This window comes from Microtus pennsylvanicus, chromosome 8 (genome assembly GCF_037038515.1).
Source record: "Microtus pennsylvanicus isolate mMicPen1 chromosome 8, mMicPen1.hap1, whole genome shotgun sequence".
NCBI lineage: Eukaryota > Metazoa > Chordata > Mammalia > Rodentia > Cricetidae > Microtus > Microtus pennsylvanicus.
The window spans coordinates 60,859,972-60,882,191 of NC_134586.1; the positions used below are offsets into that span (position 1 = coordinate 60,859,972).

The following is a 22,220-nucleotide window of genomic DNA, read 5'->3' on the forward strand; positions in this document are numbered from 1 at the left end:
AGAGTTTCAAAGCTCAGCTCATTAGGTCAAGATTGCAAGTTTCATTCCATGGGTCCATGTAAATCCATATGCAGACACCATTGTTACAGAGACCAGGCAAAGGATGGTCTCAGATACTGGGCTAGCTTTCTTCATTAGGGTAAATAGCTAAAAAAGAAAAAGTGATGATGAATGTGTCCCCGTAGCTGTCCCCTAGGACTGATGAGGGTTTGTACCCACAGCCTGGTTCCCAGGGAGCAAGCAGAGGCTGCAGAAGACTCCAGTGACAGGTTTTAGGTGACACAAGCCACTTGCTGCCACTTTAGAGGCACAGAATGAATGGTGTGGGACTTACCCCTCTGGACTCCTTGAAGCCTTCCTTGCCCATCCTGCCAGTGGCCCACTCTTTCCCAAGAGCCCATCCCTTAGTCTCTTCCCTCAGTGAGAAGTGTGGTCTCAAGTATGTGTGCTGTATAACTGGTGAAGGGGTCTGTCTCCGAGATCCAGAGTTGTTCTTCTCCCTGCGTCAGAGACAGGGAGTTTCCTTGCATCCAATTGGTAACTGATGCTGCGTTTCCTGGGAAACTCATGCAGACAGTCTGTGTGCTGTGGGAGCAGCAAAGGTGTGAAGATGGGGTAACTGCCCCTCTGTCTTCTAGTGATGCTGGCCTGGTTGAGGTCTGATGGTGAGACTGGGGGGTGTGGCTGAGTTGAGAGAGTGCACACAGGAAGCCATGAGCTTGATCGCCGGCACTGGATAAACACGGTGTGGTGGGGGCATCTGTAATCCTAGCACTTGGGAGATAAAAAGGGAAGGAAAGAGAGTAAAGAACATTCTCAGCTACATAGTGAATTTGAGGTCTGCCTGGGCTACATGCGATCCCGTCTTTAAGTAAGTAAACAAATGGTCTGTCTAATGGGAAGATGCCCCTACCCGTGGCCGCAGCACGGCTAGGCCGAGGCTGGACAGAAGGAGGTCAAAGTGAGCTTGGGGGAGGGCAAGTCCCTCTGATCTCTCTTTTTACCTAAGAGTTTTCTTCAAGAGTCTGGTCTCCCTAGGATGGTACCATGGGAACCATCTTACATGGGTACCATAGGTGCAAGGGAAGCCCTAGGTAGATGGGCTGTAACTGGGTTGGGGGGTGGTAGAAGAGCCAGGAACGTTAGGTTGGTTTACACCATTTGCCTTCTTCGTCTTTTCAGGTTCCTCGGGGAAGCCAAGATCCCACTCCAGGAGGTCCTTGCCACTCCCAGCCTGTCTGCCAGCTTCAACGCACCTCTGCTGGACACCAAGCAGCAACCCACAGGGGTAAATGCCTGCATGCCTCTGCCCATAGCCAGCTTCTGTTGGAGGCCCGCTGGGCCCCTGCCTGTCCCTCATGTCAGGGGCCAGCTCCTGAGAGTTAAGCCTGGCTCTCCTTCGCTATAGCTTAGGGTGCCTGAAGGGACTCATGGTTGAGATCTGCAGGTCTCAGTGAAGCCTGCCACACCCCAACTTGGCTATGTCTGAGTCTGGTCCATTTGGTCACCTCCTGTTCTGTGTTTCAGTCAGCCTTGACTGGCTCCGTAGTCTGTCTGGCAGACTGCCCTTCCTCATTGCCAACCCTCTTCTCCAGATGGGAAACCTCTGAATCATCTGGGTCACAGGTCACCAGGGGAGGGAGACAGACACCTGGGGCCAGTCAGGACCCCTTCCTTTCCTTCTCTTGTCTTTCTAACCCCTCCCCCGGCTTTCCCATGCTCTCATAGTCCACACAGCCCATTCCCAGGGTTCCTTACTGGCCTCCTGTTATTTTTAGTGGCCTAAATATACCCCACAGGGTTCTTTCTTCCTGGTCACTAGAATTCTGGGTCTGCCTACATGCCAGGACACAGATGCACTGCTGATTGGGACTTACTTCTTCCCAGTGAAGCCCGTGTGGCTGCGGGCTCAAAGACAGGCTATATGTGTGTGGAGGGAGGGAGGCAGGGCATTGGCTGGTTGGGAGAGTCAAGGAGGCATTCGTTTGGGCTGGGTTGAATGGGACCACACTGGGTCCTCACTGGGAAAAGAGAGCAGCTGGGGTCCCAGTGAGCGGGTATGCAAATGAGGCTAACACCCACGGTTCATCTTAAGACTCTCTGAGAGGAGCCTCTGCATTCCAGAACTTGCTCCGGAGACAGAGTGCCATCCCGCCCCAGATCATGTCACTCCTTGTAGAGTTCCATCTTGCCTTGGATGGTGCGCAATGATTCTGTTTTGCTACAATGCAATGTTTTCTGAGACACCTCCTGAGTCACCTCTTGCCTCCCCTTTGAGCTCTCTGGTCAGCTAGCACTTTAGTCTAGGAGGCCTTGAGAGGCTTTTACAGCTAGCTCTTCTGGGACCCTGAGGAGATTCCTAGCTGACTCTGCTGCCCGGAGCACCAGGGGAGCGCTGGAGAAGCTGAGATGCCAAGTTCACTGTGATAATCAGCCCTCGTAGTCAGGGATCTGTTTGGTGCTTTGCTGTTATTCTTGGGTCAGAGCTGCCTCCTCCCCATAGCCTTCCGGTGGACCCGAGGTCCATCCCCAGAACCCACATTAAGTAAGATAGGAATGATGTGCTTGGCATCCTAGCTCTGGGGCATACTGACTAGCTAGCCTAGCCTAATGGTGAACCCTAGGCCAAGAAGAGACCTTATCTCAGAAACAAGATTGATGAATCCTGAGGCGTGATACCCTAGGTTGACTTTGACCTACACACACACACACACACACACACACACACACACACACACACACACACCCCACTACCATCACCACCACCAACAAAGAAGCTGGGTATGAAGGTTTAAACCTGCAGTTCCAGCACTTGGGAGCCTAAGGCAGGAGGATTGCTGTGAATTTGAGGCCGGCCTGAAATATATAGTAAAATTAAGCCCAGCCCAGAATACAGAGCAACATACTGAGAGATTCTGTCAGAGAGCGGGAGAGAGAGAAGCTTCCGAGAGCAGTTCAAAGTACTCTGTGTCCTCTGTCACTTGGGTTGCGTCACCACCTCGTAGCCCAACATCCTGGACACCAGAGTATATTGTTTGAGTTAAAGACCTTCTCCAGTGTAACTGTAGTATAGCTTTGACAGGGATGACAGCAATATTGATCTGGACTTTCTGGGCCATAGACCTCCTGGAATCTCATGAGTTGTGTATGCTGTATGTAGTTGTTCCTGTGCATCTGTGTGCACCAATGGAAGCCAGAAGTTGATGCTGAATCGTCCTTCTTCACCCTCCACCTGTTATTTTGAGGCAAGGTCTCTCACTGTACCTGAGGCCCATGGTTGTGGCTGAGCTTCAGGGATTTCCCTCTCTCCACCCCATCAGCGCTGTGGTTAGATCGGCATGCACCACCATAAATAGTTTATGTGATGCTGGCTTTGTGCATGTTATTGGAACCTGAACCCGAGTTCTCTAGAAGAGCAGCAAGGGCTTTTAGCCACTGAGCCATCTCTTCAGTTTCTTCTTGTTCTTTTGATGTTTTTGTAATTATTGAGAATTTCCTTTTTTCCCAAAACAAAAAGATGGTCAAGGCTTATCTTGTACAGTTATCTCTTCAAAGAGCACAGCTTGGCTTTTGTTGAAGTAGAGGAAAGATAACCAGTTGTGAAGAATCCAGGTGCCCAGGTTCACTGAAGCCATTCTTCAGCCACAGGAGGGAGGACACTCGGGCCTAGGAGTCTGTTTCCCTCTAAGTTACCTGCTGACAATGTTAATACTCGATGCTCAAGTGGCGACACCTGGTGGTGGTTTTTAAACATGCAAGCCAGTAACATCCGAGCATTGGATGTGGGATTAAAAGGGTGCCAGTTGCGTCTGGGCTCTTTCCTCAGTGTTGTGACCCCGGCTGTTGCCTGTCCTGCTTTTATTAGTCTGTCTTTCTGTCCCTGGCCCCCTATCTGTAGGATGAAAACCTGATAACTGGGTACAATGGGAGCTGGAAGCTTCTCAACCTCAGGGCAGGGTTTGCCCTAGGAGTCTGGACGCTCTCCTCACTACTAATGTCTCTGTTAATGTGACCAGTATTCCCCGCTGGAGTCTCTCAGATGAAGAGTATGTCAGTGAACATTTGTAAAGGATTTTCCAGACCTTGGAAATTGCTTGCTATCTAGTACCAAGCAGTTAACTACTCATTTAAAAGATGGAGGTGAAGGAACTGGAGAGATGGCTCTGTGGGTAAGAGCACTGTCTGCTCTTCCAGAGGACCTGGGTTTGACTCCCGGCATCCACATGGCTGCTCACAACTATCTGTAACTCCAAATCCCAGGGTACGGCGCTGTCTTCTGTCCTCTGTGGGCATTGAACACACACAGTGCACAGACATACGTGAGGCAAAACCCCTGTACATAGAAAACAGACATGAATAAACCTTAGAAAGACAGAGGGAACTATATCCACATGGGAGGAATGAGAGAAGATGGACAGTTCTGTTCCGTGATTTTCTGCCCACATGAAAGGTGCGACCATTGTCTCTCCCCTGTGTGAGGATGTGGCAGGGCACAGCTTCCAGGAGGGAGGGGCTAAGAGGATGAGTGGCACCCGAGGGTGAGAGCAGCTGGAGCAGAGCAGAGCCCAGCTGAATTGTCTGCATGGGGTGGGGGTGGGGGTGATGGCCAGCAGAAAGCTGGGAAACTTCTTCCCCAACTAGACAAATCCTGTAGGACAAGTGTGATCCCTCCTCCTATTTCAGTCTCATGAGACTTCTTTCCCTGACAACCCCCTTTTTCACCAACAAGGAAACTGAGTTTTTGTGAGGTTACACAATGTGTTCCATGTCACACAGCTCCTGAATGGGGGAAGTTGACCCCAAATGATGTGCTCATAACTGACTGGCTTTGCTTGCAGGTTCCTGGGTGACTTTACTACAGCCTCCTGCAGCCCTGACCAACCGCGGAGAGGGGTGGGAGAGCTGGGAAGGATGGCAGAGGGAGGGTGTCGGTTCTCCTGCACACTTACCCATTGCTAACCCATCTCTTCTAGGCCTCCCTGGTCCTGCAGGTGTCCTACACGCCACCCCCAGGAGCTGTGCCCTTGTTCCCGCCACCTGCTTCTCTGGCACCCTCTCCAACACTGCCTGACATGGACATGGTGGCTGGTGAGGAGCCCACCTACCCCCTGATAGGCAGGGTCCCCAGAAAGATGGCCAACAGGTCTCCTCAATCCTGTTGTTAGGAGATGGCTGGTGTGGAGACAGAAGTGGTGGGTGGGTGGAAAAGAAGAGGCAGGAGACAGCTCCCTAACAAGGCTTAGGATGGAGACCCCTACTCCCCAAATCTCAGCCGCCTGGGAAGGGCAGGGTCTAGTCTGTGCTCTCCACTGCCCAGCTCTGGAGATGAGTGTGACCCGAGACCTAATGCTCTCTGCCTGGCACCCAGCAGTGATAGACTCTAACGGAAGTCTATCACTAACTCCCCCCACCCCCACCCCATGAAATAGCCCTGAGCCAAAGCTAAGGGACCCGAGTTTCCATCTTGCCTTTGACACTGGGCAGCATGGCTGTGGGGTGAATGTGAGGTGAGCAGACTGAGGGAGTGAGCCGGCTAGGTCCTGTGCCTGCCTCAAGCTTTCGCTAGGCTGTGGGTGAAGATGCAGGCGGAGGAGCCTGACTGGCCAATGGTGCCTGGATAGTTAGCCTGACAGGGCAGCCCAGGTTAGAAGCAGCTGAGAAGAGACAGTGAACGTTTGCTTAGGAGAAGGTTCTAGAGTTTATCTTCTGGTTAAACGGGGGAGGAGGCACAGAAGCAAGTTATCATAAAATCTTGATCATCCCTTGCCCTCCCTGGGTAACCCAGAACCTGTCTTGTTAGGTTTCTGTGGAGAGGGAGGCAGAGGGAAGTCTTGTTGGCTCAGCACTGCCCAGGCCTGGAGATCACTGGGTTGGGAATCCTGAACTGGCAAGTGCTAGCTGGGCTAGGCTCACGGACTGCTGAGGGCTGTTTCTGGTTTGGGGGAGGGACGAGGCGCAGAGGTCCCAGATGCTCTGAGCTTGACCAATCAGAGGAGGTGCCCAGCTCTGCTTGGTTGGCAATGAGAAGGGCCAGCCAATTCTGAGCATGGTACCCATCCAGGCTGGGTGGGTGAGGATATCAGAGGTGAGGGTGGGGCTGCAGAAGATGGGCTTCTCTCATCCCAGCTCCTCCCGCCCCTCCCCACTTGGGCTATGCCCGGCTGCATGCCAGGTGGGGGACAGAGCCGGGCTGAAACTTGGTCCCTGCTCAGTGACAGCACCATGGACACAAGATACTCTGGGAAGAAGTGGCCGGCCCCCACGGGTGAGACACGGCCAGACCCTACCATCTGTAACTATCTTTTCTGGTGAGGCCAGAAAGGCCTGTTCTCAGGGCTGAGGAGGGTGGGTCAGGGCCATCCTGTCTTCTTTCTGCTGACTAACTACTCTCTGTTTTCAAGGGGCCAGCGTGGCCGCTGTCCCTCTTTGACCTCATCCATCCTGGGGACGGGCGGGCAGGCTTAGGGAGTGGTGTCACGGCATGTATGCTCTTTGGTCCGTCCTCTGTTGGACTGAGGCCTCAGGGCAGGGCCAAAGAGGCACCATGCTTATGAGGCACCTGTCCCCACAGACACAGGAGGGGAGGAAGACACTGAGGACCAGGGGCTGACTGGAGATGAAGCTGAGCCATTCCTGGATCAGAGCGGTGCTGTGGGCCCAGGGGGACCAACCACACCCAAGAAGCTACCTTCCCACCCTCCTCCCCACCATCCAGGGGGTAAAAGAAAAAGAAGCTCAGCCCCACCTAGAAAGCTGCTGTCGGACAAGCCACAGGACTTCCAGGTGACAGAGGGGCCCTCTGTGGCCCCTGCCTCCTCCTTTAGTCCATCAGCAGTTGCTAGCATCCTGGGCCTGGCTGGGTTGACTAGCCTTAGGGTGTTGTGCTGGAGCCCCAGAGGCCTCCCACGAAGAAGCTAGGCTGCCCTGGGTGCTGGCAGCTGAACTGGGAGTTTGTGTTTTGGGGTCTCAGAGCATGTCTCTGCCCAGTCTCCAGGAGTTTGATGTACAAACAAACGAACAATGAGTGAATGAGATTAGCCTAGCTCTGTATCTCCTTTGTTTGGGTATCTGGCCTAGGGCTAGCTCCCTGCTCTCCATCCAGCAAGGGCAGGCATGAGTTAGCTCCAACAGCAGCAGCAGCAGCGTCCTCTGAGCTTTTCCCCAATATTAATGACACTTATTTATTTATTTATTTATTTATTTATTTATTTATTTATTTATTTATTTATTTATTGTGTGTGTTGGGGTGGAGCATACAAATGCCCCTGTGAGAAGCGTGGCGGTCAGAGGAAAGCTGGTGGGGGCTGGTTCTCTTCTTCCTTATGGATCCTGGGGTATGAACACAGACTATCAGACGTAGCAGCAAGTGCCTTTACCCACAGGGTCATCTCTCTAGCTTAGTATTTAAAAAAATAAAATTATATATTTAGTCATATGTGTTATGTCCCTGGGTGTCTGCACATGCGTGTGCCACAGCATGTGTGTGGGGGCTGGAGGACAACTTTCTGCGCATCCTCTTCTACCATCTCCCTAGCCCTGTTTTGTTTTTTGGAGACAGAGTCCCATGTTGCTCAGGCCGGCCTCTAACTACTGTGTGCCTGAGAATGACACAGTTCTCCAGTTCTGCTTCCAAAGGGCTGGATTTAGGTCTGTGTGGCCATCAGGCCCAGCCAAGGTTCTCAGAAAAATAGACCTCTGTCCCCATTCAGAGCTGCTGAACCAGCTGCCTGAGTCTGAGGAAGAAAAATCATCCCAAGGTCGAGGCTAGCCTGTGCTACATACTGAGTACCAGGCCAGTCTAGTCTCAGAGTAACCTATTTAGAAAAACAATAACAATAGTAGGGTAGGTATTAATAGGGTCTCAGATGGGATCTGTCCTAAGGAAAGCAGGGATGGATTTGTCCTTGTCCCAGGAGATTTTATGTAGGTGCCGTGTTTGGAGCTGTCTCACAGTTCTTACGAGTTCTAGATGCAAGGGGGAGGTTGGTAGTAAAAGGTGATTGGTTTTGTAGTGTTCTTTCTAGAAGCTTTTGGTAGTTCTCCCAAAAGTCATCAGAGAGCTGGTCCTGAGGTTTTTGACTCTTGGGGCCAGCAGGTGGCCTCCCTTCTTTCCTTTTGCTTATCCCTTCTCCTGACTTTCAGATCAGAGTCCAGGTGATAGAGGGGCGTCAGCTGCCTGGTGTGAACATCAAGCCTGTGGTCAAAGTCACAGCTGCTGGCCAGACCAAGCGGACTCGCATCCAGAAGGGAAACAGCCCACTCTTCAATGAGGTGAATGGCCCCGGGCATCAGGCAGAACAATGATAGCCCTTGAGAAGAGGGCCATTATCAAAAGAGCTGATACCAGGGCATGTATCCAAGAGCATTCTCTTGTGGTGTCAACTTTGAGTATGTGAGCCAAGACCAGTGTAGACTATCAGAGGACTTGGAGAGCCCTGCTCCCCACAATGCAAGCATCCTTGTCCTTGAAGTGCTACCCTCTGTGAGGTAGAGATGGGACAGCCAGGCTTATTAGATCCCTAGACGTTGGCACTGGTCAGCTGAGCTCCACTAGTCTCAACTCAGGCTTGAACCTTGGTGGGTGTCCACAGCCCCTCTGCTTAGCCTGAGGGTCAGAGATGCTGATTCCCCCGCTTCCATTCTGGACCAACAGACTCTTTTCTTCAACGTGTTCGACTCTCCCTCGGAGCTGTTTGATGAGCCCATCTTCATCACGGTAGGTCTCAGCCATCGAAGTAGTCTTCAGGGGTTGTGGGTATGCATGATAGCACGCAACAGTGTGATGTGATATTCACAGACGTGCCTGCCATTGTGCCTGTAAGCCTGTGTATGATGAGAGTGTGTGTGTGTGGGGGGGGAAGCTTGACTCCTGGGTGATTGAATGACTCCCAGAAGCTCTGCCAGTGTCAGATAAACACCCGTGTGCCTCAGGTTGGAGGCCTGGAACACCTGGCTTTTGGCTTGCTTTCTCTGTCTGTTCTGCGGTCTCAGATTCCTTCATGCCGCTGGGAAGGGTTGCGTGTTAGATGTGTGGGTCCACCTCTGCTGTGTGCTCATATGATTCTGCACAATGCTCCGTCATTTCCCCGTGCCTTTGTCCCTTGATTTGTGAGGTGGAGGTCATGTTAGTATCTACCCACAGGGTTCTGTGAGGTGAGACATTGCTGAGCTCCGTCTCTGGGATGGAGATGGTTCCAGCTGCTGGCTGCTGTTGTCTGGGAGGGGCCTGGTCAGAGCCACTCTCTCACAGGAAGCTGTTCTTTCTTTGCAGGTGGTGGATTCACGCTCCCTTAGGACAGATGCCCTCCTTGGCGAGTTCCGGGTAATTGTTTCTTTATTTGGAAGCACTCAGTTCTCACTTCCCCTACATGGCCAGGCTATGTTGGGAGAGTCTAGTTTCAACCCATCTCCCCAAAAACTCCAACTCAGGAAACTGTTCACCAAAGGTAGAGAAACAAAACATTTGATTTTAGGAAGAGTTCTTTTCTTATAGTTCAGGCAGGCCTCAAACTTATGGTGATTCTCCTGCCTCAACCTCCAGCAGGCTGGAAGTACAGGGGAGTGAGCCACCATGTGCCGTCTCCCTTTTATTATTAATTATGCATTTGCCAGGAGGGGATGTGTGTCATAGGCAATGTCTGGGACTGGGAAGACAGAGGAAGTCAAGTTGGTGGAGTACACCTTCAATCACATTCCTGTAGTCAGGGAAGGGGCTGGAGAGCACCCCCACACCAGCATGACACCACCACCCCAGCATGGCACCCACCCCAGCATGGTACCCTCACCCCAGCCAGCACCCCTACCCCAGCATGGTACCTCCACCCCAGCATAGCACCCCTACCCCAGTGTGGCACCCCCACCCCAGAATGGAACCTCCACCCCAGCGTGGCACCTCCACCCCAGTGTGGCACCCCTACCCCAGCATGGCATCCCCACTACAGGCAGAGTTTCTTTGTGTCTCAATAGCTGCTCCCAAATAATCACAATGAGGCTTAATATTAATTGTAAATGCTTGGCTAATAGCTCAGGCTTGTTGCTAAATAACTCTTACATTTTAAATTAACCCCTATTTCTTACCTATGCCCTGCCACATATGCTCCACTCTTAGTATGACAAGTTAATCCCCTTCTCTCCACATCTCCTCCCAATTCTGAAAGACTTTCCTCCTCTTCTTTGGGCTTTCTTTTTTCTGCAAGTCCTGCCTAGCCTCTACCTGTCCAGCTATTGGCTAGTCAGCTTCTTTATTAACCCAATCACAGTGACATATATTCACACAGTGTAAAAGAATATTCCATACCCCCATCCAGGCACAACACCCCCACCCTAGCACAGAGTCCTTCCTAGGCTCCTGTGGAAATTAGGGTGACCATCTGTGTGAGCTAGTTCTCTTTATTCAGAGTTTAAAAACAAAACTTTTTCCTTTGTGACAGGTTGTTTAACATCCTGGAGCTTGGTACCCTCAGAGGTCAGGCTCCCAGATGTCTCTGACCTTCCTTCATATTTTCCTTTGGAAGTGGAGCCTGGGTCCTTGAATGGTTTCCCACAGTTTCATGCTAACTTCCTTCCTGAAATGATACACTGCAAAGAGCTGGAGAAAGTACTTACACTCCCATTTTCCTGAGGTCAGCGTGTGACAGAGAGGGAGCAAACTCTACCCTTGTCTCCACCAGAGGGAATTAACACCCCCTTTTAAGTTCCCCTTTATCTCCGTACCCTGGAAGGGAAGCTGCCCAGTCTATACCCATGGCTATCTTGTGTGTCTTGATTACTTTTTATTGCTGTGATAAGACACCATGACCAAATCAACTTATAAAAGAAAGCATTTAATTTGGGCTCACAGTTCCAGAGGGTTGTTCCATGATCATCACATTGAGGAGCATGGCGGCAGGCAGGCAGGCAGGCAGGCATGGCTGTGGAGCAGTAGCTGAGAACTTACATCTGATCTTCAAGCAGAAGCAGAGAGAGCGGATTGGGAATGACTTGGGCCTTTGAAACCTCAAATCGCACCTTCAGTGGCACGCCTCCTCCAACAAAGCCACACCTCTAATCCTTCTCAAACAGTTCCACCAAGTGTGGACCAAGCATTCAAATATATGTGTCTGTGGGGGTCATTTCACTCCCATCACCCTATTGCACAATGCAGTTCTCTGCTTCCTGACCTCATCTTCCCCATGGGTCTAGAGTGGAGTTCTCATGGGCATCCAGGAGAAGGAGCCTGCCCTGGCCTGCGTACTTTTCTTGGTGGCCAGGAGTTGGACAATGGACAGTCCACCTCTAAGTTAGTGAGTCCTGGAAACCCCAGGGTGAATTTAACAGATCTTATAAACCAAAAAAATTGGGGCCGGAGAGATGACTCAGGGGTTGAGAGCACTTGGTACACGTGAGGAGGACCTGGGTTTAGTTCCCAGCATCCACGTGGCAGTTCCTAACCATCCATAATGCCATTTCCAGGGGTTCTGATACCTTCTCTGAACTCCACAGGCACAAGGCGTATATGTGGTACACAGATATACATGCAAGCAAAACTCTCGTACACTTATAATGAAAGTAAATAAATCTTAAAAAATACATTTATGTAGCTATCCGTTCAGCTCTTGGATAGATTGCTTAATCTGTTAAAGATTTATTTATTTTTATTTTATAGATACGGTGTTTTGCCTGCATATGGTCTGTGCTTTGTGCTTTGCTTGTATATATGTGTGTTCTGGTTTGCCATTTTTTTTTAGCACTTGAAGAATGGCATTTATTGGGGGTGAGGAAATATACATACAGCAGACACACAGAGAAAATGAAGCTCTGAAAAGTAGAGGAGGGGACTCAGGAAGTCAAAAAATCCTTTGTTTGATTATGCCTTTTCTCTATTTCAGATGGATGTGGGCACCGTGTACAGAGAACCCCGTGAGTTCCTATCTCCTTGGCCAAATCCTGACATTCTGGTCCTAGAGCTGCTTGGAGACACTCATTTGTGTGGGGAGGGGACTCCCTTTTTCTTCCTGATGCTTTTGAACTTGGAGGGGAGGGTCTGCACTTGGAAGGGTAGGCAGGGATTTCTCTTCCATGAAAGCAAGTCCTCAGGAGCATCGCCAATGGGCTTCTTCAGGGGTGACTATCCCAGAAGGTTATGGCTAGGGTAGCAGCTAGAGCCTGGGCTCCCTCCAGAATCACTTTACACTTTTCCTTGTTTGCCTGGTGATTTACCAAAGAAATGGGTGGGAAAGGCCCATGTTTGGCTTTTATTACCTCTTGTAGAAGTTCTCTTCTCTGACACACAAATGTCCAAAGTACTTTTTGATTCTTGATTAAAAACTGAGAATCTCTGAGACACTCATTGTCCAATATCAGTAGTAACGGATGGTGTCATGGTGTCTTTAGTACTCCAGGAAATCTGACCCTGCTGAGGAGCTAGCGCATCCTGTGGAGAGCTCTTGTTTCACACATCCATGGGGTGTGAAGTCTGGTCCCTCTTCTGGTCAGGTCTTCTGTCTTGCCCTAAACACGGCAGACAGGACCTTCCTCTGTCTCCTGCAGGACATGCTTATCTCCGCAAGTGGCTGCTGCTCTCCGACCCAGATGACTTCTCTGCAGGGGCCAAAGGCTACCTCAAAGCCAGCCTGTGTGTGTTAGGGCCCGGAGACGAAGCTCCTGTGAGTACGCTCCTCACAATACCTGGTCCAACACCATACAAAACCCCGGGCTTGGTGTCTTCTTCTCTGAAAGGGGTGCATGGTGATCGTGAGAGCCGCATAACTGCAGAAAATATAAGTAATGAACAAACCACTCGAAACCCTGCGGCCCGGAGAGAGCCGTTATTAATTAGCTTCACACATCCTTCTCAAAGGGCATGCGTGTCTAGTTTTCCTAGACAAAGGCCAAGTTGTTCTTTTAACGCTCAGTCGTGGCCTGATTCTCTGCCTGGGGAGATGTTGTGATCATCTTGATCTGTCAGGGAGGCTGAAGTGAGAGGTGGTCTGAGTTAGCAAATGCCAGCATCTTGCATGTTTGTGAAGAGGCTCAGATCCTCATGGAGGACAAATGAGGAGCTAATTGGACTTAAATGGAAAGGTTTGTTTGTTTGCTTGTTTGTTTTTGTTTTGGTGTTTCTGGGGATTGAACCCAAGGCTGTGCATGTGTTGAGGTGCGCTCTACCACTGAGCTACATCTCCGACCCTCCTTTTTCCTTTTATTTTGAGACGTGGTCTCACTAAGTTTCTCAGATTGGCCTTAGGTTTGCCTCGTAGCCCAGGCTTTGACCTTATGAGTCTTCTGCCTCAGGCTCCCTCACTAGCTGGGATGATGTGGCCACACTGCCTGGCCTTCCTTGCAAGACAGAATCCTGTAGTATGCGTAGAACACCATGTTCGTGTGAGGGCTGTGTGGTGAGACCATTGTTTTCAAAACTCTCAGTAGCTTTGCCGCAAGAGGAGGCATGCGGCTGTGCAGGAGTGTGGAGGTGGGCAGGACAGGAGCCGTGGCAGCAGCGAGAGGTGGAGGCCCAGCTGGCAGAGTGTCTGGAGACTGAGGAAGGGAAGGAGGAGAGGTGGAGAGGGTGAGAGGAGGGGCAGCTCAGCCTCTTCAATGATTTTGGAGCAGGAGCTAGAATAATGGGCTAGTCTGGAAACACTCATAGAATCAGAGGTAACAGAGAAGTACACCTCACATTAAGAAGAGGAGCCATGGGCCGTCCCTCTCTCTCCCTCCACTGTCAATGGGCTTGCTGTGCCTCTCTCTCCTCCGCCTGGTTCAGCCGGCCTTTCTTCATCACCCTTGCTCCTGTCTTCTGTACTCCAACTTCTTTCTCCTTCCCCAGAGCCATTCACTCAGTCCTCCTCTTCCAGGCCCTCTTCCTCCGTCTTTCGGGCCACTCTCACCTCCTTGTAGACACAGGGAATTAGAGGAGATGAATATTTTCTTCTAATTTGAGATGAATATGCTCCTAGCAAATGCTTGCCACAGATGCTGAAGTAGGCTTCAGCGTGGGAGACAGGCTGAGCAAGCAGCAGGCCACAGCCTTTTTGGGTAGCTTGCCAAGGCTGCTGGGCCAAGCTGACCTCACTTCCCTCTGCCCCTCCACTGCCTACCTGCCTGCCCTAAGAAGCCACAAGATGGCCCATATTTACCGTTGTGCAGTGTTGCTGCCTTCTCTGGCACAGATGCATGTTCTTTCTGCAAAGGAGTGAGATCTAGGGAGCAGAGCCTCATTCCACCTTAACTGGGGTGTCTCACCCTTTAGCGCCATGCTGACTCTGGGGTCACTGTGTCAATATTTGTGTGAGTGAACCCACTCCCCTACAGATGGAGCATCCAGACAGCTGCAACTACCACATTGCTGTATAACTGGAGTGGGGGTGGAGTACCTGGGAAAGGGGACTCTTGCTGTTGGCTTGGATGCCTGCCGTGTATGCCAGTTGGCAACAGTTAGTGTTGAAGATGGTCCCCCTCGCAACTAGGGAGTGTGTGTCATGGTCCCACTGCTCTCTTGGGGTCTAAGCCAATCGAAGGCCTAAGAGGTTCAGGAAGCACCCTTCACTGGAGTGCATGATATCCAGGGGCTGGTGAGGGATCCTGTGTGTTTTCTTCGTAGCTGGACAGGAAGGACCCTTCTGAAGACAAGGAGGACATTGAAGGCAACCTGCTTAGGCCCACTGGCGTTGCCCTTCGTGGAGCCCACTTCTGTCTGAAACTCTTCCGGGCTGAGGACTTACCACAGAGTGAGTGTGGCGCCCCCTTCTGGAGGCTGACAAGAGGCTCCTGCCTGGAGGTTTAAAGCATGGACCCTGAGCCACAGTCTCCTTCCTGGGGAAAGGAGAGGCCTAGGCCCTTTGTCGGTGTTTCTATCCCCAGGGACTACCCCGCTGTTCATTCCCTTCCTCCTTTTGATCCGGCTTCCTCCCCTAGGATCTGTTAGCGTTGCCAATGATACCTGCCTTTTGCTGTCTGGCTGATGTTACAAGCCCTATGTGACGTACCCCTCCTAACAGTGGTGACTCAACAAGAGCAGCTGGGTTCTAATGGAAAGCAATACATGCAGGAGGGCTTGGGTAGCTGCTGCAGCCTTGAGAACAATAACTGCCCAGTGGCTCTGCTCCGACTTTCCCCAGCCTGGTCTGGTGGTCTTGTGGAAACAGGAAGTCTTAGACTAACATTAGACCCTTTTTATTTTCTTTTTAAAGTAAGATCGGCCTACAGGATGGCCTACGGATGGGTCACTGTGGTCATGGTATTAAGGAAATGCCACCAGGCACCCAGAGTGTTTCCACTGAATCAGCCCCACAGTCAGTCACTACATGTGACAGGCTCTGAAGCCTGGTGTGAGGGGACAGTGACAGATGTGTGTGTTTGGGGAGGGGCAACTGCTCCTAAGATGCTGTTCTGAGTCCCTTCTTCATGGGAAGCCCGAACTGACTCTCTCATGAGGGACCACAACCTGTCACTTTGGTAGTCCTGATACTGCCTGGAGACACAGGGATAGCTGGGGCTGGAGGGTGCTAGGGGCTACTGATGAAGGAGGTGATGTGGGATGGGGGCTGGAGGCTTAGCAGGTGGGCAGAGACATAAGACAGTTGATTCAAGAGGGTAGAGCCGACAGGCAGCGACCCATATATCATGGGGACATTAGGTATAGAGGAGGCATGGGCAAGCAGTGACAGATGTGTCTCTTCTCCAGTGGATGATGCCGTGATGGACAACGTCAAGCAGATCTTTGGCTTTGACAGCAACAAGAAGAACTTGGTGGATCCCTTTGTGGAAGTCAGCTTTGCTGGGAAAATGGTGAGGAGCAGACGTCTGAGGGGTTGTGGGGGAAGGAGAAGGCCATGGGTGGAGAGTCCAGGCAGAGCAGGGTACCCCTGGCAGGGTTGCACAAAGAGGGCCCTCTGGAAGAAACATCCCCAGGTTGGCTTTCTAGGCTGCTCCCCCTGAAAATGGACAGGTGTGCCCAGATGCCCAGGCTGTAAGTAGCTGTGACTGAACAGAGAGGAGGGGTAGATGGTGGCAGAGAGAGGAGGATTTGGGAGTATGGAGTAATCATGTGAGAGAAAGAGGTGAAATACATATGACAGAAATTAAAAAATGAACTTGTTTATCTATGTGTATGTGTTCCTGGGTTGAGGGCATAGCCACAGTGCACATGTGGAAGCCAGGGGATAACCTATGGGAGTTGGTTCGCTCATTCTTTCTCAGTTGAACTCAGGTCGTCAGGCTTGGCACCAACCACTTTTACCTGCTGTGCCATCTTGCTGGCCTGTAAAAAATGTTTGTGTGCATGATATGTGTTTGTTTGGGCAGGCATGCGTTGGTGTGTGTGAGGTGAGAGGATATCTTTGTGGAGTTGGCTTTCTTCTTTCACTATGGGTTCTGAGGATCAAACAAAGTTTACCAGACTATCAGGTCATGTGTCAACACATACGCACACACACACACACACACGCACACACATACATGAATGCACACACATGCACACATATACACACATACATGCATGCACACGCACACACATGCACATATATCACTCATATTAAGCTTAAGGAACACATGGATTGTTTGTCTTTCTGAGTGAGTCTGGCTGATTTCACCTAATAGTTGCTGTTAAGTTCCACTCACTTTCCTTTGACCGCCATGATTTCCTTTTCTTTAAGGTTGTGTAGAACTCCAGTGTATTTGCACCACGTTCTCATTTCCACTCATCTGTCAAGGCAGGGAGACTCTTCTTCAAAGTGTGAGGAAGCATAGTAATTGTTTTCACACAGTTATGGCAGAAGGCAGACACACAGAGAGAGGTGTCTGCTGGTCACCCAAGGGGTCACTTGCTCCTCCCTTCCTCCTTGCAGCTTACCTTCCTGCCCAGGTAGTGGCATCTGTTCCTGTTGACTTCTGTCCCACAGCCCACAGCTTCAGCATCGTTTGTAGGTATCACAGTATCTCCTGCAGCCATGGCCACACCCAGGCTCCAGTGCAGCCTAGCTGCAAGGGACTCCACACAGCTCTCTTTGGCTGACTCTTCTCTTCCCTGCCAGACATCCTCATGCTCTCTAATCTATTCTACCCGTGGTCCTTTTGAGAAACTCTCCCCCCAGGTACCTTCCTCACATGAGACTCCATCTTAAGGACACCACCATCCAAGGTGGAGTATGTGGGCTGGCCTCTAATCCTGTCTCTTTTCTCTTTCATATCCACATGCCAAGTCTAGCTCTCAGCCATCACCCAGGACCAGCCCTTCCTAGCCACGGTGTCTCCTCAGCCACTACTCTCTCTTCTCAGGACCACACAGCAGTCACTTTGCCACCATCTTCCAGTTCAGGATAGGGACTTTTTGGAGAACCTAGGCCATTTCTCCAAATTCTGGATTTTCTGATTGTTTTCTCTGGCATTTCCTTACTCCTTTGGCTCCTGTATTTCCTGGGCACTGAAGGTGGGTGGTTACCTTCGAAGGATTTTGCCTGGAGCTCACCACAGGCCATGCTCCCTACATTGTGTTGCAACATGACAGAAAGCCACAGCGCCACATGTCCCATCCCCTTTGGTTAATCCTCTACCTTCTGATCTAACCTGTATAAAGGCAAATGCCCCTCTTTGCAATTGACAGGTATTCCTAGGGTGACATCTTGATTCCCTGGGGATGTCCAATGTCCCAGTACCATCTGACCTGATACACTGAGTGTCCACCCACCTCTGCCTGAATAAGTCACTGCTTAGGGTTACCCAGTGCCCATTTTCTCATTTCTAGACATCTGTTCAACTTAAAAATTTTAACTTTTTTGAATGTGCATTAATGAACTTGTGTGCGTGTGTGTGCGTGTGTTTGTGTGTTGCCTGTCCTTATACATGCACAAAGGCTGAAGGAGGCTGTTGGGTTTCCTGTTCTGTCACTTCCTATTCTTGATACAGAATCTCTTACTGAAACTGGAGCCAGGTTGTCAATTGTTGAGCCCCAGTGATCCTTCTGTCTCCGTTCTTCCACAGGGACAGGGTTATAGGTGCTTGCAGCCAAGCCTAGCTTTTTACATGGTTGCTGGGGATTTGAACTCAGATTCTTACAATTGTTCAGAGAGCCCTCTTTCCCTCTGAGCCCGTTCTCCTTGGATTTTAAAAATACATTTTTTAATTGTTTGAGATTATAGTACAATTACATCATTTCTCGTTTTTTTTCCCCTCTTCCCGAACCCCCCACAAACCACCCTCTTTCAAATTCATGGCCTCTATATTGGATAACCAATCAGCATGCTCTTTCCTGGGGAAGACTATTTATCCGTATCCCAGCATTCTTTAGTTGTCTGTAGTTCTTTGTGTAGGGTTGAGGCCTCATGGGCTTTCCCCTTTCGTGTTAGCATGTGTCACTTTTATTCAGGGCAATCATGTTGGTGAGACTTCATGGGCGTAGCTTTTCACACTCCTAGGAGACACAGTCTCACAGTGAAATCCCCGTTCTGGCTCTTACATCTTCCCACCCTGTCTTTGGCAATGACCCCAAGCCCTGGAAGCTGTGTCGATGATACTTCAGTTGGGCCTGGACTCTACAACTCTGCATTTTGATTGGTTGTGGTTTTCTTCGATGGTCTCCATCTGTGACAAAGAGAACCCCCATTCTTTGATGGGGGTTGATTTTGGCTAGCCTAGAACTTTCTTTGGATGAGAATGAACTTTGAAGCTGAGGATGACTTTAAACTTTTGATCCTCCTGCCTCCACCCCTGGAGTTCGAGGTTTATGTGGTGCTAAGGATTGAACCCAGGGCTTCATGTGTGCTAGATGAACACTTTCCTAACTGGGCTACATTGTCAACCTGCCCCTGTCCTGTTGGCTGTGGGAGCCTCTGTGGTACCCCCTCACCCTCCAGAACCTAATACAGAGACTCAGGAAAAGTGTCCAGTTACTTAGCTTTCCAGCTTGCTCCCTCTGAGGTGACAATGTTCTCTGCAGATCCTTGCTGATCACAGGCAGGAGTTGATTTGGTCTTGGGGTCTGTGTGTGCTGCTTCAGAGCTGGCCTCCTCAATGGCAGCATGCATGAAGGAAGCGGGGAAACTAAGTTTTCCTGGACATCTGTGCTTCAAGGCTGAGGATTTCACTTCTCCATTGACAGTCGGGAAAGGTCGTGTCTGCTAGGAAGCTTGGTTGTTTTATCCATGGTTCTAGTGGGCTGCAGTCGCAGCTCCATCCCCTCTCCTTCAGGTCGCCTACTTGCCTTGGTGCACAGGCTGAGCTTGCTGTGGTCCCTGTCCCTAGTGTGTCACAGCACCCGTGATCTCTCTGTGCTTTTACTTCTCTGATGTTCTCTGATCTTCCTAGACTGCTGGTGTCTAGCGGGGGTGGCTTGGGAGACTGGATAAAGTTAAAGCAGGCACCACCCTGTGGTCCTGCTTGAGAGGGAGGATGGGGGCTGGGGAGTGAGCTGACAGGGAGGGGCAGCCAACTGCTTCTCTGGTCTTTAGGCCTTCCTGTCCTTTTTTCCACCCTAAGCCCTGTCCTCATCCCATCCCGTCTCCTCTGACCCTCATCCCATCCTGTCTCCCCTGACCCTCATCCCATCCCGTCTCCCCTGACCCTCATCCCACTTTCCCACAATTCTCACCCCATTCTTACCATTCCCCATTTCTGTCTCTGGTTCTAAGCTTTTATTTTTTATTTTTTCTTCTTTACACCTACTTGCAAGCCCTAGGGTGCAAACACTTGGATGTTTCTGCATTTTTGCTTAAGGACGCTTGGTGGCACTGTTACCCAAGATGTACAACTACACAGTGGGCGGAGTTACTCAAGGGAATGGTGTGTGTGTACATTGCTTATGGTACAAGGAAAGAGGACTTTAGGGCAGGACAGAAGCTTTAGACTTTTTTCTGGATCCAAGAATTAAACCCATTTATTGTATTGTGAAAAAAAGTAAGAGAAACAAAACAAAACAACAACAAAAAAAGGAAATGAAAATGTCCATGTTCCTGAAGCAAACCTTATTGCGTCTTTTCTCTCTGTGGCTCCCACTTTCCCTTTCACGGTCCTGTGACTGGAAGCTGGCTGAAAGGCGGGTAGGGCTCAGCCTTGGCATCTTGGCCGTCATGTCATACACGAGGCCTTTCCTTGATCTGTTTAGTGCCGGGTTTGCGGAGAGGGGTACTTCCTCCTTTTGTTGGGGTTCTCCTGTTTCAGTGACTTCAGAGTGTAGTGCTGACAGGCTTTTCTGCTCCCCAAGTGTGAAACGGATAAACCAGTTCCGCGTGAGCTTAATTCAGGTGTGTTGTGGGCAGCAAGCCTGGTGTCAGCTCAGGTGTGCTGCAGGCAGGCGGTGAGCCTGGTGTCAACAATGTGTGCTAAACCAGGGCTGCTGCGGCAGAGCCATGCAGAGGAAGGCTGTATGAGGATCTCAGAGGAAAACATGTCGGGCGAGCTGTAACAGCCCCGCCCGTTTCCTTTAGACCATGACTCAGTAGCCCTGATTCTTTGTTCAGCGTGACTTTGCAGATGCTGCGAGAAGCAAGAACCAGCTCTGTGTGAGCAGGTTGGTACAGCTCTATCATCCAGCCTTCCCTCGGGTTACACAGCCCAGCTTGCCACTCTGTCAGATGAATGCACAGCGGTGCTTATCCTATTGTATGCATGGATGCAATTTCAGCTTTTTCCTTTTTAATAAATACCTGGGTCAGCATACAGAAAGAAGTCTTTGTCCAAGTTCTGCTTTTCCATAGGAAAGTTTCTAGAACAAGGATTATTATTAGGTCAGAGGTCATGGACTTTCTTGGTAAAGGCTAAAGCAAGAAGCTGTGTTGGTAAGGCCTCCCACTGTGTATATCGGAGAATTTTTTCATTTTTATTTAAAATTTATATTTACTTTTTGATTAGATACTGCTTACATCTGCTATATATGGTTGGCCTATCTATCTATCTATCTATCTATCTATCTATCTATCTATCTATCATCTGTCTCTCTATCTGTCTATCTATCATCTATCTATCTATCTATCTATCTATCTAGCAATCATCTATCTATCTATTATCTATCTATCATCTATTATCTATCTATCTATCTATCTATCATCTATCTATCTATTATCTATCTATCATCTATCATCGATCTATCTATCTATCATCTATCTATCTATCTATCTATCATCTATCTATCTATCTATCATCTATCTATCTATCTATCTATCTATCTATCTATCTATCTATCTATCATCTATCTTCATCATCATCATCATCATCTCCCCCTGCTCTCGTCTCCATTCAACAATCCTCTTCTTTCCTTCACAGATGAGTTTCCTTCATCCCATTTTGGTTTCCTTATGTACGTATCAGCGAATGTGAGCATGGATTCTCAGTTTTTGCCGCTCCAGTCTGTGTTTGTGCACTGTTCACCGCTCTATCCTTACTTGTCTGCTCTGTGCTGTAAAATAGAAATGACGCTTCCTTCTTTTCTGTGCCCATAGGGTCTCCTCTTTTGGAAGCTACATAGCACTCCACTATAGGTGGGCCATGCTTTCTTTAACTCACCCTCTGTTGGTGGATACCTGGCTTGTTCCAGATCCCTGCTAGCTCTAGCAGTGCTGCAGTAAACACTGTCACCCTGATCACACAGGTATTTCTGTAGAGAATATCTGGAGGAAGGATTGGCAGGTAAAAACGAGTTAGTTTGGTAGCCCTCAGCTGCCTCCCCATGGGAGTCAAACTATTTCATTTTCTGCCACTAGCAAAATGCAGAGTGTGGTTTCCTTGCAGTCTTGCCTACAGTGGGTGTCGGGATAAGGAGGCGTTTATAGGTCTGGGGTGGGAGTAGAAACTCTCCAGCCTACTTCTGGTCCAGTGCCTTCACACGCTCCCAAATGATGGTGGCCGCGTCTCTGCAAATGTCAGCCCTTCTTTACCTATTGCTCGACTGCTCTCCCTCTTTCCTCTGCTAACACCCTGGCGGCCTATGACTCGACTCTGTCTACAGGGAGGAAGGGAAATGGGAACAGGGGCTAGAACTGGATAGATGGGGGCAGAGATGGAGCCCTCACTCCAGGGGACCCAAAGTCCTGGATTTAATTCAAATACTCATTATCGAGATAGTGCATTTTAATAAAATTCTTGCTTTGCATGGGACAGACCTGTAAGCGAAGCCTGTTCACTATTGTTAGGGATGATCTTACTTGCCTTCCAAAACCACTGAGTCTCTCAAAACTTGTTATTTATTTGTTTATTTTCATGTGTGTATGCTGTGTTATGTTAATGTGTGAGTATACACATATACATGCATG

The 22,220-nt window shown here is 49.9% G+C and overlaps 1 protein-coding gene across 16 annotated transcripts in view; it reads left to right on the forward strand.

Annotated features, from left to right (window-relative positions):
- The window catches only part of Dysf (dysferlin), a 202,718-nt gene that overhangs the window by 54,064 nt on the left and 126,434 nt on the right, over window positions 1-22,220 (forward strand). For 8 of the 16 annotated variants that reach the window (XM_075983655.1, XM_075983659.1, XM_075983657.1 and 5 more), the window contains exons 4-14: window positions 1,183-1,288; window positions 4,974-5,088; window positions 6,173-6,265; window positions 6,572-6,783; window positions 8,143-8,271; window positions 8,654-8,716; window positions 9,272-9,322; window positions 11,868-11,898; window positions 12,529-12,644; window positions 14,582-14,708; window positions 15,665-15,768. In XM_075983655.1, coding sequence (XP_075839770.1) covers window positions 1,183-1,288; window positions 4,974-5,088; window positions 6,173-6,265; window positions 6,572-6,783; window positions 8,143-8,271; window positions 8,654-8,716; window positions 9,272-9,322; window positions 11,868-11,898; window positions 12,529-12,644; window positions 14,582-14,708; window positions 15,665-15,768 — 1,147 coding nt within the window. The remainder of the gene's footprint in view (window positions 1-1,182; window positions 1,289-4,973; window positions 5,089-6,172; window positions 6,266-6,571; window positions 6,784-8,142; window positions 8,272-8,653; window positions 8,717-9,271; window positions 9,323-11,867; window positions 11,899-12,528; window positions 12,645-14,581; window positions 14,709-15,664; window positions 15,769-22,220) is intronic. The other 8 variants (XM_075983661.1, XM_075983668.1, XM_075983666.1 and 5 more) reach the window with 1 other exon arrangement.